The sequence below is a fragment of the Aegilops tauschii genome, chromosome 1 (assembly GCF_002575655.3).
Source record: "Aegilops tauschii subsp. strangulata cultivar AL8/78 chromosome 1, Aet v6.0, whole genome shotgun sequence".
In the NCBI taxonomy this organism is placed as follows: Eukaryota; Viridiplantae; Streptophyta; class Magnoliopsida; order Poales; family Poaceae; genus Aegilops; species Aegilops tauschii.
The window spans coordinates 464,901,086-464,919,636 of NC_053035.3; the positions used below are offsets into that span (position 1 = coordinate 464,901,086).

The following is an 18,551-nucleotide window of genomic DNA, read 5'->3' on the forward strand; positions in this document are numbered from 1 at the left end:
GAAGGCAGGTACTCTTCAACCGATCCCTAAAAAGCTCTAGACTAGTAAATTTTCATTTTTCCACCTCTAAACTCTACCTAACCAATTCCGTAAAAAGCTTTAGAGGAGTAAAAATTATCCTTCTTGACCACCTCGACTCTTAAATATACTCGGCCACCCACCCACGAAGTAGAAAAAATCCCCCTCCCCTCTCGGCCACATCTCGGATTCGTTGCAATTTGAAACTCATTGTATGCTCAAAATTGTATGTAGGATCAATGCAGATTTTAGTATTGTGGAGAAGAGTACATTCATCTATTCATAAACTTGTTACATGTCCGTGCACTACTTGCTTGAGATGAGACTAGAGAGGACGAATGTCCAAGTTTGAGTAGGTGAAGAAGAAAGAAGTGTGCAAGCTCGAGAAGCCAATAGAGAAAAGCATCAGTCTAAGCAATGAACACACGGAGAAAGCATTGATCGCACTAGTAGCCGCTGAGATTGCGGAAAAGTGGTGGCAACAACACATGAGTGGCTTCGATGGTGGTGCTACTCGAGCACCTAGTCTTGAGCTTCGGGGCGAAATCCTAGGTCAACCGAGAGTGGTTATGCCTGGCACTGGCGATGTTTTTTTACGTCAGTACCTTATTGAAGGCATTGCTCGAATGTGCTCGGCCTGCTTCTTCAGGGTGAAAATCTAGATTCTGGCGTTATGGTTGGATCCAGTGACGGCGACACTTGAGTGTCTCTCCCTTCCTGAAGGCATTGATGTTGAAGAACCTCGCCGTGGATATGGTTATTGTTGTAGTTTGCCGATCGCACATCAGATCGCTTTGGGATTTTTTTTCTTTTTTTTCCTCACATACGCATAGCTTTGGTCTTATATGACTTTGCTAGTTGTGGGCGTGTGAGTTGGTGTTGGTTGTGTGCATCCTAACTATGCAAAGGCCGGGTGTATGCTCATTGTGTTATGTATCTTCTTGATGCTCTTTGAGTCAATAAAATTCACCCTTTATCAAAAAAGTAGGAGCAATTAAAGAAGTTGTGTTTCTATTGAAATTTGTAATTTTTCATGTAGTATTCTTTGAAGTGGTTTTCTTAACGAAAAACTAGTGAAGTATGTGACTAAGATGGCATTTAATAAAATAATATAGTAGTGAAGTTTATGTCAGCGGATCAAAAAAATCAAATTTGGCAAAAAAAAAACCACTACACCAAGTTTAGGGGATCGGTTAGAAACGACACCTTTTTGGAGGAGCAAATATAGTCCTCTAAAGGATGCTCGGATGTTTTCTTCTCTAAACTACAAGGGGTCGGTCAGAGATTTTATAGGGGGAATGGATGCGTTTTATGTGCTTTTCAGTTTTAAAATATGGAATTTGATTTTATGCCACGCTATAACTATGAAGCTATATATAAATGTTTCCACGCCATACTTTTTGTTCTTCGACTTACCGTGCCCCTCTAGTTCTTGGAACCTCTGTCACTTGTGACTGTGGCTTTGTGATAATTGGCTGCATATTTCTGAAGTGGTCATTTTTAATCGAAAGTTTGGTAGATGCCTTCTGGAAGGTAAGGTACCAATTCCATTTATGGCCATGAATCTTTCTTCCAACATTTCCACCACCCACTTAGTTCCCCACATATGCATCCATTAAACCAGAGGAATAAGTGGGAGTGGTAAGATGGTTAGTTCAGACTCAGTAGTCAGTAGTGACACATTCAAATATTCTCAAGACTTCGATGGCGCTGAGGGCATATTTACATCAAATAGTAGGTCATAGGATGTCATTTTGTAGTATTTTTGCTTTTAACCATATCCATATACATAGTTTATTTTCACTACAGGAAAAACATATAGTGCCTTGTGTTTCTCCATAAGCCGGGTGAAAAACTCGGCGTATGTAGGCGAACTAGAGGCTAACGCGCCCTTCTGAAGGAAATATGCCCTAGAGGCAATAATAAAGTTATTATTTTATTTCCTTATATCATGATAAATGTTTATTATTCATGCTAGAATTGTATTAACCGGAAACTTGATACATGTGTGAATACATAGACAAAAAGAGTGTCCCTAGTATGCCTCCACTTGACTAGCTCGTTTATCAAAGATGGTTATGTTTCCTAACCATAGACATGTGTTGTCATTTGATGAACGGGATCACATCATTAGGAGAATGATTTGATGGACAAGACCCATTCGTTAGCTTAGCATTATGATCGTTACAGTTTCATTGCTACTACTTTCTTCATGACTTATACATGTTCCTATGACTATGAGATTATGCAACTCCCGAATACCGGAGGAACACTTAGTGTGCTATCAAACGTCACAACGTAACTGGGTGATTATAAAGATGCTCTACAGGTGTCTCCGATGGTGTTTGTTGGGTTGGCATAGATTGAGATTAGGATTTGTCACTCCGTGTTTCGGAGAGGTATCTTTGGGCCCTCTCGGTAATGCACATCACTATAAGCCTTGCAAGCAATGTGAATAATGAGTTAGTCACGGGATGATGCATTACGGAACGAGTAAAGAGACTTGCCAGTAACGAGATTGAACTATGTAGAATATGTAGGAACCAATATGAGCATCCAGGTTCCGATATTGGTTATTGACCGGAGAAGTGTCTCGGTCATGTCTACATAGTTCTCGAACCCGTAGGGTCCGCACGCTTATCGTTCGATGACGATTGGTATTATGAGTTTATGTGATTTGATGACCGAAGTTTGTTCGGAGTCCCAGATGAGATCACAGACATGACGAGGAGTATCGAAATGGTCGAGAGGTAAAGATTCATATATAGGAAGATAGTATTTGGACACCGGAAGTGTTCCGGGGGTACCAGGTACGTATCGGGTCACCGCAAAGGGGTTCCGTGCACCCCCGGCAAAGATATGGGCCTTATTGGGCCTAGGGCGGGACAGACCAGCCCCTAGTGGGCTGGTGCGTCCCATATATGGCTGAATAGGGTGGGGGAAAGGAAAGGGAGAGGAGAGAAAGGAAGGGGGGCAATTCGGCCTCCCCTTTCCCTCTCTCCCCCCTCCTCTTTCCTTCTCCCTCTGGAAAACATGGAAAGGGGGGAGGCCAAATAGGATTTGGCCCCAAGTAGGATTCCTCCTACTTGGGGCGCGCCTCCTGCTGCTCCCTCCCCCTCCCACCTATATGGGGGGGCACCGCTAGAACACACAACAGACAATCTCTTAGCCGTGTGCGGTGCCCCCCTCCATAGTTACACTCCTCGGTCATATCGTCGTAGTGCTTAGGCGAAGCCCTACGCCGATAACTTCATCATCACCGTCGCCACGCCGTCGTGCTGATGAAACTCTCCCTCGGCCTCAACTCGATCAAGAGTACGAGGGACGTCATCGAGCTGGACGTGTGCTGAACACGGAGGTGTCGTACATTCGGTGCTAGGATCGGTCGGATCGTGAAGACGTACGACTACATCAACCGCGTTGATAAAACGCTTCCGCTTTCGGTCTACGAGGGTACGTGGACACACTCTCCCCGCTCGTTGCTATGCTTCTCCTAGATAGATCTTGCGTGATCGTAGGATTTTTTTTGAAATTACTGCGTTCCCCAACAGTGGCATCCGAGCCAGGTCTATGCATAGATGTTATATGCACGAGTAGAACACAAAGAGTTGTGGGAGATAATAGTCATACTGCTTACCAGCATGTCATACTTTGATTCGGCGATATTGTTGGATGAAGCGGCCCAGACCGACATTACATGACCGCGTTCATGAGACTGGTTCTACCGACGTGCTTCGCACACAGGTGGCTAGTGGGTGTCTGTTTCTCCAGCTTTAGTTGAATCGAGTGTGACTACGCCCGGTCCTTGTTGAAGGTTAAAACAGCACACTTGACGAAAAATCGTTGTGGTGATGCGTAGGTAAGAACGGTTCTTGCTAAGCCCGTAGCAGCCACGTAAAACTTGCAACAGCAAAGTAGAGGACGTCTAACTTATTTTTGTAGGGCATGTTGTGATGTGATATGGTCATGACGTGATGATATATAAATTGTTGTATGAGATGATCATGTTTTGTAAAAGTTATCGACAACTGGCAGGAGCCTTATGGTTGTCGCTTTATTGTATGAAATGCAATCGCCATGTAATTGCTTTACTTTATCACTAAGCGGTAGCGATAGTCGTAGAAGCAATAGTTGGCGAGACTACAACGATGCTTCGATGGAGATCAAGGTGTCAAGCCGGTGACGATGGTGATCATGACGATGCTTTGGAGATGGAGATCAAAGGCACAAGATGATGATGACCATATCATATCACTTATATTGATTGCATGTGATGTTTATCCTTTATGCATCTTATTTTGCTTAGTACGGCGGAAGCATTATAAGATGATCCCTCATTAAATTTCAAGGTATAAGTGTTCTCCCTGAGTATGCACCGTTGCGACAATTCTTCGTGCTGAGACACCACGTGATGATCGGGTGTGATAAGCTCTACGTTCACATACAACGGGTGCAAGCCAGTTTTGCACATGCAGAATACTCGAGTTAAACTTGACGAGCCTAGCATATGCAGATATGGCCTCGGGGCACCACACACGGCTAAGAGATTGTCCGTTCTGGCAGGGGCACGGCGTCGGCGACGTGCAAGCAGCGCACGGCGCACACCAGGGCAACCACGGTGCGCAGCTCGGCACGCTCTAAGGGGCGTGGCATAAAGCTTATTGGGCGGTGAAAATATATATTTTGATGGTAAAGAAGTTGGAGAAAAGAGCTAGAGCATAAAGCTTATTGGGTGGTGAAAAAAATAAATTTTGATCTTAAAGAAGTGGGAGGAAAGGGATTATTAGATATGCATGCGTTGGGAGAACTCCGGAATGATGCTTATGGAAGTGCCCATCTATTTAAAGAATGAGTTAAGAAGTGACATGATAGGAAAATTCTGAAACGACGTTTAATGCGGGGGACAATGTCCTCATATTTAACTCTCATCTTAAGTTGTTTCTAGGAAAGCTCGGATCCAGATGGGAAGGACCCTATGTCATTGAGGAGGTTTACCATTCCGAGTTGTTCGATTGAAGGAGGAAAAGGTATTCCATGGATAGTAAATGGTCAACGGCTGAAGTTATACCTTGCCAATGACCAAAAATAAGAGCAAGAGATGGAAGAGGTCAATTTCAAAATGGTCGAAGAAGCCGAATCTCTAAAGAGGGAGCAAAAGTAACAATAGAGTAGTTTTATTTTTAAGCAAGTCCAAATTTTTAGCTTTAGCCTAGTAGAAATTTTACTTTGACTTGTTGTTAGTTAACCTCTTTTTGTTGGTCGTTAAAATTCTAAGTTTTACCTTAGTTGGATGTCTCTTTCACTAACAATACAGGTTAGAAAATTTCCTAAGGAAACAGCCAACAGAACAGAAGACGGCGTCCCGTACGACCGCTAGCGGTCGTACGAGCGCTCGTACCGAAAAATGACCTAGGCGGCATTGGCAACAGAGCGCACGACGACGTCCCACACGACCGCTTGCGGCCGTATGAGCGCTCGTATGCCCCCTCGACACCGAGCGTTCTAACACCAGAGCGCACGACGGTGACCTGTATGAGCATGACCGCTCGTAATCGTATGGCGCAATACCGCAGCAACAGGTTTGCAAAAAAAAAAAAAGGTTTCATCAGCCGGAGGTACGACAGCCCATGCGAGCGCACCCGCTCGTATGGATGGTCGGTGATCGGTCTGTTACGCCTGATTCTTTCCCGACTTTATTTGATTTCTTCTAACTTCTTCTCTAATCCTAACCTCGAAATTTGCATGGTGCCTAACTATTATAAAAGGCTAAGGTTCGCATCCTTGACCATATATCAATCTAATCTCTAGTTTTTCTTGCATGTCACCTCCTATTAAAACCTATAGCTACAGCCAGAAGAACACAGTCACCGCCATGAGCAACGGATCATCCTCAACCTCCGCTGCATCATCCCCTTCGCTGACCTGGAAGAGGTGGTTCCTACTAGATGGGAGGACTTAAGGAAGATGAGCCTCAAGGAAGAACCATGTATGGTGGTGGAGGCCAGCAAGGAGAAGATGGCTGCAGAGATCAAGGAGGAGAAACCAGAAGAAGAGGGAGATGATGAATCCACTCCAGATGAGTATTCCCCAACTCCCTACCAATTCAATACAAGATGATCTACTCCTCTATTTCCTCTTGGGCCACCACAGAAGGAGTGGGGGAAAGAGCCACCATCCCAGAGGAGATAAATAAAAAGATCAAGGATCTTGAGCAAGTCTCCAAAGCTCGTGTGCATACTATTGGTGAAGGGATTGATGCTTATTGGTTGATGAGCAAAGACTTGGACTCTCGAGTTGATGGTTTCTTCCATAAGATCAGTCATGATTGAAACTCTTAATCAAAATACTACACAGCTTGAATTCTTGAGCAGGGTTGTGGATGAGCAACCGAGAGTGGTTGAGGAAAATAGAGCATGCTTCAAGAACATCTCCACCGCTTGCAAGGATACCAAGGAGTGAGCATAAAAGGTAGGTACTGGGATCTCTCCGGCTTGATTGCAAGCTTGGGGGAGATCCTAGAGTACTTTGTATTGTTACTTTTATGAATTTATTTTCTACAAGTCGATATTAGCTCATAGTTTTTATTCCAATAAGGTTGAACTCTCAATTTCCTCTTTGAATAAGGGAAGATTCTTTTCCAATGAGTCATGTATATCTTGATGTTTAGTATCCCTGCATCAGCAAAACATATGAAATGATGATTTAGGAACAAGTGGTAGGGCATACCCACTAGTGAGATGATCATAAGTCTTCCACACACTGGTGTTAATTGATTAGAGGAGAAACATAACTATATGTACTAGTCCCTCGAATGTTCAACTAACAAAATGAACTAAAACTTAATCAAATAAATAAATTAGAGCAAGCAGTGAAGTAGGAAAGAACCCTCTCACATTAAAAAGTTTTTGAGATTCTCATGAGGAGTATGTTCAGCTTACATATCACATGAAAACAAAGTGTGACATGGGCGGATAAACATGTTTCGATGACAAGAGATAAAATGGTCAAATGAATAGTTTTCTAAAAAGAGGAAGAAGACTCCTTACTACTTGCCCAGTTGAAATAAATGGCTTAGTACATAAAGTTGTGGGTTGTCCACTAATGAATTAAGTAGCAAGGTGTGGAAGCCTTCATGGTCATCCTGGCGGTAGACGCGTTATTATTTCTCACGGTCTTTTTATCTCTACTCGTTTTGGTAACCAGTGATGGACTCATACCTCTATGAATATCCATACCTCATAATTATCAGTTGACCTAGTTCTTTACAAGTTGCGGTACTTGCTTGGGGATGAGCAAGGCTTAAGCTTGGGGGAGTTGATTAGTCCAAAATGTATGGTATTTTTTATGGTGATTTTGTGCCTACACAGTAGGCTTTTGTGGAATTTTACCGCATTCGCGCACTGCTTTTTGTCGGTTTTCCCAGGATATATCTTTTGGACCAAATAAAACACTTTGGAAGGAATCCTAGGAAATTAGAGGAATCACGCCATTCAATGTGATTTTCATCTACCATAAAAAGAATAATGCAAATGGAGGAAGTTGGAGGTCGCGTAACTCTTCCAGAGCGCAAGACAGCCATCCACGCGCTCCGATGGGCGGTCTTATGGTGTGGCGGTGGCTCCACCTGGTCGACTATGTCGGGGGGATGAACCCCGGGCAGGCAACGAAACCCGGATCCTTTTCAAAAATATCGGGGCCGACATCGCCCCTCAATCCGGCTCGTACTTGGTCGGGTTCTTCAACCTGGCCAAGTCCCTCAACCCGGCCAAAACTACAACACGGCCAAGTCTGCTAGCGCATGCCAGCAGAACCCGACAAACCAAAGCTTCTCCAACAAGCCAGCGCCCTCATGGCGTGTTCCTCAACCCATCCACGGGTCAGCTCCCGTCCCATCCAAGACGTACGATGGAACAAGTCCCCGTAGAGGGGATGAGCATGGCTACAGTGGCCCACCAACCCCGCTGACCGGCAGGAGCGTGGCTACAGTGGCCCGCCTACTCCGCTGACCAGGGCCGGCGTGGCAACAGTGCCCCCCTCATCCTGCTGACGCAAGCTGATGGCGACCAGGCGGGGCACCACTGTAGCCGAGCCGGCCCAACCACCCCATGTCGCACGACAAGACGAAGAACAGTGCCCTCTGGCGCACGGGGCCCGCGCCCGGAGAACCCGGCAAATCCTGGTACCCAGCGGGTCCCAGCACCGGCTTCCCAGGCGCTGACATCCCGGCCCCATGGCCTTGTAACTTTACCATTGTAACCCTGAGGGGTTAACCTATAAAATCCCCCAAGAGCCCTCCATATACACCGGCAGACGCACAATCGATCCACCCACAAAACACACACACACTCACGGAGAGGGAGCAGCCTAAGCCTTGGCCTGCCTTCCTTTCTCCCCCAAACAACTCTAGGAGCAACTCTGTACTACTCCACATATAAACCACTCTTGGTAGGACAAGGGGTGTTATCTCTCCGGAGAGCCCCGAACCTGGATATGTCTTGCATCCCACGCTCGCTCATGCCGACCTCGCCTCTGGAGCCCACCGGTGCCCTCGAGCTTGTCCCTCTCTTTAGCCATCCTTTGGCATCTGACGTGCGCCCACCACAACAGACTACTTCTACTCTATGCAATCAGATCGAGGATCAGAGGAACATATGCACAAGAAACACATCTAGAAGGTAGAACCCTAGCCTCCGGAAGGCATCCGGAGGGGGAACTGGCAAGGAGGAGATTGCCATCTTCATCACCACATGCAAGGGGACGTCCGCGTCATGCTTGTTCACCAACCATCATCACCAACATCCATCTCCAGCTCGTTTTAATACCGAAACCCTAGTGGATCATCGTGTGTATTACGTACTCGCTCATCTCATCCATGTTTATTATCACCGCTTTCATGATGTATGTTGTCCCGATGGACGAGTAAATCCCTTAGTTCTCGGGAATACGGTTGAACCTTGGTATGTATAGGAGATGAAACGTTAATAAGGATATGAGATCCTCTGTTGAATGATTAGTTTAGTAAGCTTCGTGAATGTTGTGAAGGGGGCCCACTCAACATTACCGCTACAAGGCCATAAAGTGTATCATTGTCATTGTAAAGGTAAGGTCGTGAAGGCAATTCGTGGTGGTAGTAAAAGCCTTCACTCCTAGCTTTTGCAATTGATAGGGGAATAACAGAGGACCCTTAGAGAGACTGCGTCCATGGGGCAACCCTTAATTACCATAGTTGTATGTGGTGGCATGTGTGGCATGAAGTCTACCTAGAGTAGAAATGTTCTCTACCCGGCTCCTCCCAGCATAATTGTCAGAATGGCTCAAGTATCCATATAATACTATGTCGTTGCATAGTTCGCATTGGAAACATACCGATGGGAATTCCGGACTCCCTGAGAACGCCGTACTTCTCTATCAGTTCCAGTTGTTACTCTTGCTAATGTTTCTATTATTGTTCATGTTATTTACTTTCAGTTCACACTTCACCAAAAACTACCATTTATTTCCTCCCTCACTTTGCTTGAAGTATACAATTACTTACAGGTACAAACTCATAAGTCACTACAAGAGGCAACACTTAATTCATGTGCTCCCTGTGGGATTGATACACTTAATTCGAAAAAGGTACAACTAAACCATATGCACTTGTAGGTCATCAAACATTCTCCCAATTGTTTTTTAATTATTGAATCAGCAAGGTGCAAGTTTAGAGAACATTCAGACATAGAGTCAAAACAAAGAACATCGTACAAGTAGTAGGCATAGTAGACACACTTGCACCTAGATCACATAAAGCATTGCATTCATAATTATTGATCTTGATTTTAATAGTAGGTTCCCAACCATCATCTAATTTTCTAGGAATAGAAACTTCTAATTCTAGCTTTTCATCATTACCCTTAATGGGTGCTTCTACAATGTGTTTAGTAAAAGTTTTATTATGATTGTAGGCATTTTGTGGATTAATCATGGATTGCAATGAAGTAATATATTCAGTAATAGAGCAATTGTCATAATTAAATTCCTTGAAATCCAAAACAGTGCATGTAATGCTACTTAAAGTCTTGACCTCTCCAAACCCACTTTTATTAATTTCAGCACAAAGATTTTCATCCTCCGAACTCTTGGGACTCCTTATAGCTAAAGTTGACTCTTCTTAAATCCCTTCATATTTAACATTTTTTATGTTTCTAAATAAATATTATATGGGTGACACACCTAAATTTTTAAGATCTTCATCATTACTAGTGATAAGGTGTGATCCAGGCTTAGCAGCCATTCTATTGACTTATGTGGTTTGCTTATCAAATATTTTCCCCAAGATAGATTCAATTTGCACCACCAGTTGCAACTACAAATTGACAACTTCTCTATTGATTTCCTCAATTTGTTTACTTATCTTCCTAAGTTTCCCCTATAAGCGTAGTTGTTAGAATTACTCCAAGAAATAAACTTAAGGTCAACATGATCTTATTCGCTCAACTAAAGTAGATAATGGCACACCATTTGGATCCACAGAAGTTTGCTTAGTATTAAGCACGGACATAATCATATTAACTTTTTCCTTAAGCGAGGAAATCTTTTTGGCAGAATTTACCTTCTTACCAGTTGTAGCTCGCTCAGTGTGCCACTGGGAATAGTTTGCGGTCAGGTTGTCAAGGAGCTTAGTTGTTTCCCCAAGAGTTATCCCCATAAAGATCCACCTGCAGCCTAGTTTAGAAGGTTCCTCGATATAAATTAGACCTGCATAGAAGGTTTGTACCACCATCCAAATATTTAACCTATGAATAGGACAATTCTTTAGCATAGTTTTCAACCTTTCCCAAGCTTGGGAAATATGCTCTTGATCAATTTGTTTAAAGTTCATAATTTGATTTATCAAATAAATAATTTTTTTTAGGAGGACAATACTTTCCAATAAAAGCGTCTTTACATTAGTCCAAGAATCAGTGCTATTTTTAGGAAAAGAAAATAACTATCCTTAGCTCTATCTCTTAAGGAAAAGGGAAATGATTTCAGTTTTATAATGTCATTGTCCACATCTTTAGATTTTTGCATATCGCAATGTTCAACAAAATTATTAAAATGAGTAGCAGCATATTTATTGTAATTTCCAAAATACTAGTCTTTCATATAATAGAGCAGGTTTAATATCATAGGACTCCATAGTAGTGGCAGGAAGGGCAACGGGAATGCTAATAAAATCATTATTATTAGTACTAGTGAAATCAGTAAGCTTAGTATTCTCAGCAGTAGACATGATTGCAACAAGAACAGAAACAACAACTAAAGATATTTTTAGTGTTTATTGAAGAAGAAGAAAATAACAAACAAAGATGCAAGCAAGAAAAAAGATAAAAGTAACTAGGCAAGATAGATAACAAGAATGTAGTGTTGTAGTGCGAAGACTCCCAGCAACGGCGCTGGAAATCTTGCTTGCTCCCGCAGGAGTGGTTGGAATCCCCCAAGTATAAGGATGATGTAGCATAGTAGCAAGTATTTCCCTCGGTTAGAAAAGTAAGAAATTTGAAGAACGAGTCTGACACCTCCATCACCTCCTCCTCCGAGCTCGAGACTTCACTAGCCACAATGCGGGCAACGCGTAGGGCCTCTGCGACGCGGACCTATGCCACAATTTGGGTGTGACACTGGACCAAGACCATGGAGACGGCGAGCTCCGACGGGGGCGAGGCAGCGTCAGTGGTCACGGACGCCGAAAATGGATGAGGTGGAGGTCGCGGGGGGTGCTCGGTGATGGCAGCAATTGCAGGGAGCTCGGGGGCGAGGAGTACGGCAAAGGTGGACGAAGTTCGCGCTGGTGCTCGATATGGCAGCAGAGGTTGCCGGCGAGATCGGACGCGGGTCGGGTGGCGGGTCAGCTCCTCGCGGCGGCTCGCTCTCGACCTCAACCTCGAATCAGGGGCGCGACGGAGGCAGCGGAAATGGGTAGCCGCGTGGGTAGACTAGGGTTTGGGGGCGGGTCAACTTTGATAGCCCGAGAATGGTGAATTGGGTGGCCCGTCGATCGCCACGCCATAAAAGTGGGAGTAGAGGCTTCTCCCCACTTCTACCAAGAAGTGCTCTTCTCAGAGCAAATTTGGACACTAAATGTTTTGAAGGAAGGGCTAGGCGGTTGTTAATTCCTCAAAGCTATTTTTTTTAAGGGATTAAAGCATTATTAAGGAAGGGACAAAGATGCTGTGAGGTCACACAACTCTACCAGAGGGAAGAAGGCCACGTAGCAACAGAATAGCACGTTACAAAGCGAGTCTCGCTCGTCACAGTACAAGTTCAGGAATACAATACGTACGTACACATTATCTTATCTTACAGATCCGGGTGCCCGGCCAGTGCAGCCAGGCACCGATCCTCTTTATTTATTCTTAATAACAGAAGCGGCTCTGCTTCCGGATCATCGCGTCCACGGCGTCGCTGCTCGGCGGCCAGATCACTTGGTCGCGATGAACAGCCCCCACTTCTGCTCGCCGGCAGAGCTCCGCTTCAGCTTCGCGCTCCAGCCGTTGACGATGTCGTCGTAGTCCTCCTGGGTGAAGTCCGCCAGGAAGGCCTCCTTGTTCTTCTCGGTCTCGCCCAGCTCCCTCTCCAGGACCCTCAGGAACTGAAATGACGACCACAGTGATGATCATGTCAGTGGCTGAAGAAATTCTTGTATAACTCAATTCAAATCGGTGTACACAAAAAGGATCAGGATTCAGGAAGTGCGTGACAATGGCAGGGGACTGAATGCAGAGGGGGAGATGATCACCTGGTCGGTGCGGTCCTCAGCGACGACATCATGGAAACCGGCATCCTCAAGCATCTGAGTTCATGTGCAAAACAGAGGTTAGGAACTTAGGACGGTTTGCTTCTCTGAAACAAATCTCCCAGGATAACTAGATTTGTTCGGTTGGTCTGAATTTTTCTTGAGAAGAAGCTAACCTTTCCGTAGGTCTTCACATCATGGAGGTCATAGCCTCTCTGCTTGATGTACGCAGCGAATTCCTCTGATGGTGTCCCAGGGCTCCTGCAGTAGTCACTGATCAGCACTTTGCCCCCAGGCTTGAGCCACTTGAAGAAGTTTCTGAACAGAGCAGGTTTGTCCTGTAATGTACAACCAAGTGCACCACTTGTCAGAACCATTTATATCCAAGGATTTCCCATCTATATACACCAAAATGAGTTAATTTCATTCTATGGAGTGAAACATACTTGAATGTGGAGGATGGTGTCACGGCTGTAGATGACATCAAACGTGTTCTCTGCGTATTCCTTGGTGGTGCAGTCAGCAACCTCAAACTCAACGGAGCACGAGCGCCCGATGGCACGCTCAATTGCGAACGAAACCATGTTGATAGAAAGATCGATGCCGAGGACATGGACATCATAGGTTTCAGCCATGTAGAAGTCGCCTCCTCCGATACCACACCCTACATCGAGCACCTTCTGGCCAGCTTTCAGGTCCAGCTTGTCCACAAACTCCTTTGTGGTCTCTGTTGTTTATATATGACAGGAACATGGTCATTAACAGTGTATGGTGTAGTAAATCACTGAATTTCTAGTTTTCTTTTCAAGAAATAATGAGTGAAATTTAGTCGTTTGCCAACGAAATTATGCAACTCACCGAATCCACCGGTGCTAACATAACCCTCCCCAAACACGCGCTCATAACGCAAGATTCCAGTGGATTTGTACTGCACATTGTCCAGGAATCTCTGAAAGCCTTTGTCTTCTGTGCACTTGACCTTCTCCCACAGCCAACATATCTAAGGAGCACAAGGTTAAGTCAGTAATTTGGCTTAAACGACACCGGTATGCACAAACGATTTTGGCGCGTAAAAGGAAAGGAAGGTACCTGGTTCTGGTTCTTCTTGCTTTTCACATAAGCTCCAATGCACTTGGAAGTTACCAGAGAAAGCTCAAAGGAATTCCCCTCTTGGTCATAGGAGTGGCATTCCTTAAACACCTATTTACAAATGGAAAATAGTTAGATGCCCTGTCCATGACGAAAGCGCATTATTATTATTTAGTATCTCTGGATATGAAAATATTGACATGATGCTGCCTGCCATAAGGAACAAATCAGTAATTTGTTTGTTATCTGCCAAAATGATTAAGATGACTTTTCATATCAAGCTAGAGATGCAATGCCCCAGCCAGTAAATCAGGTTTGAATGTACTCCCTCCGTTCCTAAATATAAGTCTTTGTAGAGATTTCACTATGAACTACATACGGATGTATATAGATGCATTTTAAGTATGAATTCATTCATTTTGCTCCGTATGTAGTCCATCTAGTGGAATCTCTACAGAGACTTACATTTCGGAACGGAGGGAGTAGCAAATGGAAGCAGATTACAGAGCAAAAAACAGTTAAGAATTGGAGTGCTAACCTTGGTGTAGAACCTCGGCTCCCGGTAGTGCGTCGGGTTCACTTTCCTCTTGGAATCCCCAGACTGGTGGAAGCACGATTCCCTGATGAAAATATGCCCACCGGGCTTCAGCCACTTCACTATCCTGCCAATCAGCTTCTCAACCTACAGTACAAGGCAGTGACAGTCATAATTTGCAACCGTTGTACTAAAAAGTACTAACAAAAAAAGTTGCATCTGTCCACTGTCACAGAAAAGGTTCCATCTGTTTCTGTAATCATGAGTGCCATTCACAAGTCTGGTCTGATCTTAATTACCTCCTCGTCGTTGAGGTACATGAGCAGCCAGTTGGAGAAGACGATGTCGACGGAGTTGTCCTCGATCTTGAGCTCCGGCGAGGTGACGTCGGCGCACATGAAGGTGATGTTCTTGTAGATGTCCCCATTGATCTCCTCGTTCTGCAACAACACGGAGCGGCAGCAGATCAGGTCGATCATCAGAGGAGGAGTGCCAAGCCAAGCATATGGTTATGGACTCTGTTTCTTGAGGCAAGAAAGCTAGCTAGCTCACCTTCTTGATGACGCTGTCGATGAAGTCGAGCGCGATGACGTGGCCGGCCTCCTTGGCCAGCTCGCCGGTGAAGCGGCCGATGCCGGCGCCGAGCTCCAGCACCGTCTTGCCCGCGTACGACGGGAGGATGGCCAGCACCTGCAGCACAGCACAGCAGATCCACAGCATAAGCAAGCTACAATGGAAACAAGAACCAGGGTGTGTGCCAAAATTTTAGACAAATCATGGTGGATGGAACTGTGCCCAGCCACCCACCCCTTGGTGGTCCGTTTGGAGCTCGAGCTCTTCCAGCTCGGCCAGTCTCTCCTCCTTGCTACCCTGCCCGCTCAAGCTGATCTCTCTCGACCCTACGGTGGCCGGCACTGACTGCTCCTTGGTACCCTGCCCTGCCCCCTGCTCGCTCATGCTGCCCTCTCTCTCGATCCTACGGTGGCCGGCGGCGAGTGACACTGGCAGCGGCAGCAGCAGGGCGATGATGGGACGGGCTAGCTAGCGATATGACCGTGACTCACGATGGTGGCGACGATATATATGGTACCACCATGCGGTCCTCTGCTCTGGGCAGTGGCCACTGGGGAGCTGAAAGAGCAAGGGAATCATCGCCGCGGGCGGAAAAGGACACGCCGGAGTTGGTGAAGGCGGGTCCGGGGTGATAGTTTACATGAGGAATCGGTTTGCGCTGCGTGCTTTTCAGTTTTAAAATAACTGAATTTGTTATATGCCACGCACGCTATGCGTATGCAGCCAATTATCACATAAAGAATATCCTTCGTTCCCGTTCCGGATCCCGATGCATGCCGCGCCATAGTTTTGGCCTTGAACTGACCGTTGTGCCCCTCTATGACCACTTTGTGATGGTCAGTGTATGACGTTCTCATGCTCTGTTCTTGTTGATGAGAAGTGGGTTGGATGGCATTTTGGAAGAAGAAGAAGATGATGTGTCAATTCTGTTTATGGCCATGAATATGTTCTGTTGTTCCTGCATTTCCACCACTCGCTTTCACTTATTTCCCCACATATACATCCACTAAACCAGAGGAATATAAAAGTGAGAGTGGCAAGATGGTCAGTTCAGTTCAGGCTCAGTAGTGAGTAGTGAGTGGCACATTCAGATATTCTCTACAAGTGGATGGTGCTGCGGGCATGTGATCATTTATTTACATCAGATAGTAGGTTATAGGGTGTCATTTTATAGTGTTGCCTTTAATCATCTCCATAGTCTATATGTGTAGTAGCACCCGTAGCTCCACGTGTCCACTAGCAGTCACAAAATATAAAGATCAGATCGCCGTCCGATTCGACGATTTGACTAGCCATGTTTATTTATGTACTAGATCTTCACATTAACAAGCTATATGTGGTTAATATTAGATGATTTGGATTTTTGTAATCATGGTGAAAATGGACACGGACGATTCCCCACATAGCAGCCCAGTGCTCCACTGCCATTGGTTTACCTGTCAACCTTTTTCATCAGAGGAAAAGGTGATTTAGACCTGCTTTCAGAAACCCGACAGATAACTACCTATCATAAGCCTTGTATAATCAAATCAAATCAAACTACCTATCAGCCTTTTAGGGAGCTCCTAGCTCTTATATGGAAAGTCGAGATTCGAAGCAGACTGCTTCCGCAAAAAAAGAAAAAGAAATCCAACTGACACGCCAAAAGAAAAGAAAAGAAAAATTTTAGCATGTGGGCCTCTGGTCCAGCGCTTGGACGTTAACGTTCTCGGCCACCCGTTCGGCCCGAAACGAATGGCCGTCGCCATCCGGGCTCCTTTTTTCTCGGTGGCAGAACGCCACGCCACAACACAACAGTAGGAGTACGAGCGTACGAAAATGACCACCCAAAAAAAAGGATCAAACATATCATCGTTTATTATGATTTTCTTGTGTCCGTGCCACGCGTACGTATCATCACAAGAAAAGACGTACGGCGAGGATCCTCAAAAAAAGAAGATGTACGGCGAGATTAATCTGGCAGCACCGGAATGGATGCGATGCGATAAGAAGAAGGATGATTGGTCGTATATACCTCAGGCCTCTCCTCCTTGTCGAGGTCCTTGGCGCGGGAGTCGAGCATCATGGACTCCACGGTGAGGTCCTTGGAGTGCTCCTCCCAGTAGCTCTTCTGCACCTTGCGCTCCACCTCCCCGAACACTGCACGCACACATCGGACACACGATCGAGGTTCATCAACGCCGGCAACACGACCCGAGGACGAACAACAAGACGAGAGCACGTATGTAAGGACCGTGATCCGGCATGGGCTTACCATTCTCGACGACGGTGATGGTGTCCATCTTCTTCTCTCTTGTTTCAAGGTTTTTCCAGAGAGGCGGGAGGAAGGAAGGGGGCAGGGGAGGGGAGTGTGGTCGTTTCAAAGGTGTGAGTGTGAGCTCCGGTGTGTGTTTGTTGTTAAGAAGGTGTGAGCCCGGAGGTGGCGGTGGGGTTTCTGTTTAGGCGCCCTCGACGGCGAGGCGGGATCGGGAGAAGCCGCGGGAGCGGCGGTTGTTGGAGAGGCCCCTCTGTTGCATGCACCAACGCGCAGCCCGGAAACCTCCCGACGCCGCCCGCGGCTGCGAAGGAGGATCGGAGGAGGAGGTTCCAACTTCCGACGACCGAACGACCAGGGAGTGGGGCGCCAAGAGTGTGTTGTGTGTGCTGTGCGGCTGCTGATCTGCGGCGAACGGGTCGCGGGTTTTATAGCCGCGCCGGGCGTCGCGGCGGGGGGTGCGCCGCGCCTCTTGGTGTTGCGGTGGCGAGGACGAAGCGGACCGAAACGAATCCCCGGCTGGATCTGGGTGGGCCCCGGCCCCGGCCCACTTCTCTTGGATCGGGTGTTTTCTTCCTCTTTTATTTTCCTTCCTTTCTTCTTCCTTTCTTTCTCTGTGCTATGTATGTGCAGTAGAGTGCAGGCTCGCTGTCTGCTGTCGCGGGGCCGGGATAGGATAGGCCGGACGGGTGGCGCCGTGCGGGTGCGCGACTTGTCGCCCAGCCTTTGTTTCTCTCCGGTTGGTGGTGCCCGTCGCTCTCCTCTCTTGACCACGGCCGCGGCGAGCAGGGGAGGGACGAATCTCTTGGGCTCGCCAATGGCCGTCCGGGCCGACGGAGCAGTGTGGTGGGTGACGCCATGACAGTGAGCGCGGCTATGGCGATAGTGCTATGCCGGGCCAAGACGAGGGAGGGCTGGAGGCCACACCACATGCATTGCTTTCGCCCACACTGGCGCTTGCTCCTGTCCTCAGGACGCAAGTTTTTTCACCGTGTGTCACGTTGCTTCCTGCCCTCTTGACTTGATCGATGGGGCGCCAGAGAATTACTGGCTGCCGACTAAATTCCGTGTCAAAACTAACGGGACACAAACACAAAGGGTGTGGGTTTCTCCTACACAAGGCGCAAAGAGCGTGAACCTTCTTGGGTCGGTCATCCACGACAGATGATACTCCCTCCGTCCGGAAATACTTTCGTCGGAAGAGAAATAATCGCGAGAGCGAGCAACCGTCGCACTAGCCTATCGTCCCTGCAATTGGCAAGCCCGGCTGCTGTGTCCGTAAGTTCCCAGGGCTCACCCGGTGAAGGTCGCTTGGAGCGAGCGAT

At 46.5% G+C, this 18,551-nt stretch overlaps 1 protein-coding gene across 2 annotated transcripts; it reads right to left on the reverse strand.

Moving 5' to 3' along the window:
• Positions 1-12,251: 12,251 nt before the first annotated feature.
• Positions 12,252-18,504, reverse strand: LOC109781493 (phosphoethanolamine N-methyltransferase 1). 2 transcript variants are annotated; one of them, XM_020340095.4, is made up of 11 exons: positions 17,227-18,504; positions 16,987-17,111; positions 14,952-15,089; positions 14,699-14,839; positions 14,403-14,546; positions 13,865-13,975; positions 13,634-13,775; positions 13,222-13,502; positions 12,952-13,113; positions 12,779-12,832; positions 12,252-12,631 (listed from the first exon to the last, which is right to left on the reverse strand). In XM_020340095.4, exons 1-11 carry the CDS (start codon positions 17,252-17,254, stop codon positions 12,461-12,463), a joined length of 1,497 nt encoding a protein of 498 aa, XP_020195684.1. In that variant the 5' UTR covers positions 17,255-18,504; the 3' UTR covers positions 12,252-12,460. The 2 variants fall into 2 exon arrangements, with proteins under 2 accessions (XP_020195684.1, XP_040246524.1); XM_040390590.3 differs by having other exon boundaries at positions 15,207-17,111; positions 17,227-17,627.
• Between the last annotated feature and the right edge of the window lie 47 nt (positions 18,505-18,551).

Bases quoted from the DNA above. Each gene is read 5' to 3' on its own strand.
- LOC109781493 (XM_020340095.4), bottom strand. From the start codon at position 17,254: ATGGACACCATCACCGTCGTCGAGAATG. The intron at 13,503-13,633 runs GTGAGTTGCATA...TATAAACAACAG, and splicing joins TGTTAGCACCGGTGGATTCG to AGACCACAAAGGAGTTTGTG. The intron at 12,632-12,778 runs GTGATCATCTCC...TCGTCATTTCAG, and splicing joins CTGAGGACCGCACCGACCAG to TTCCTGAGGGTCCTGGAGAG.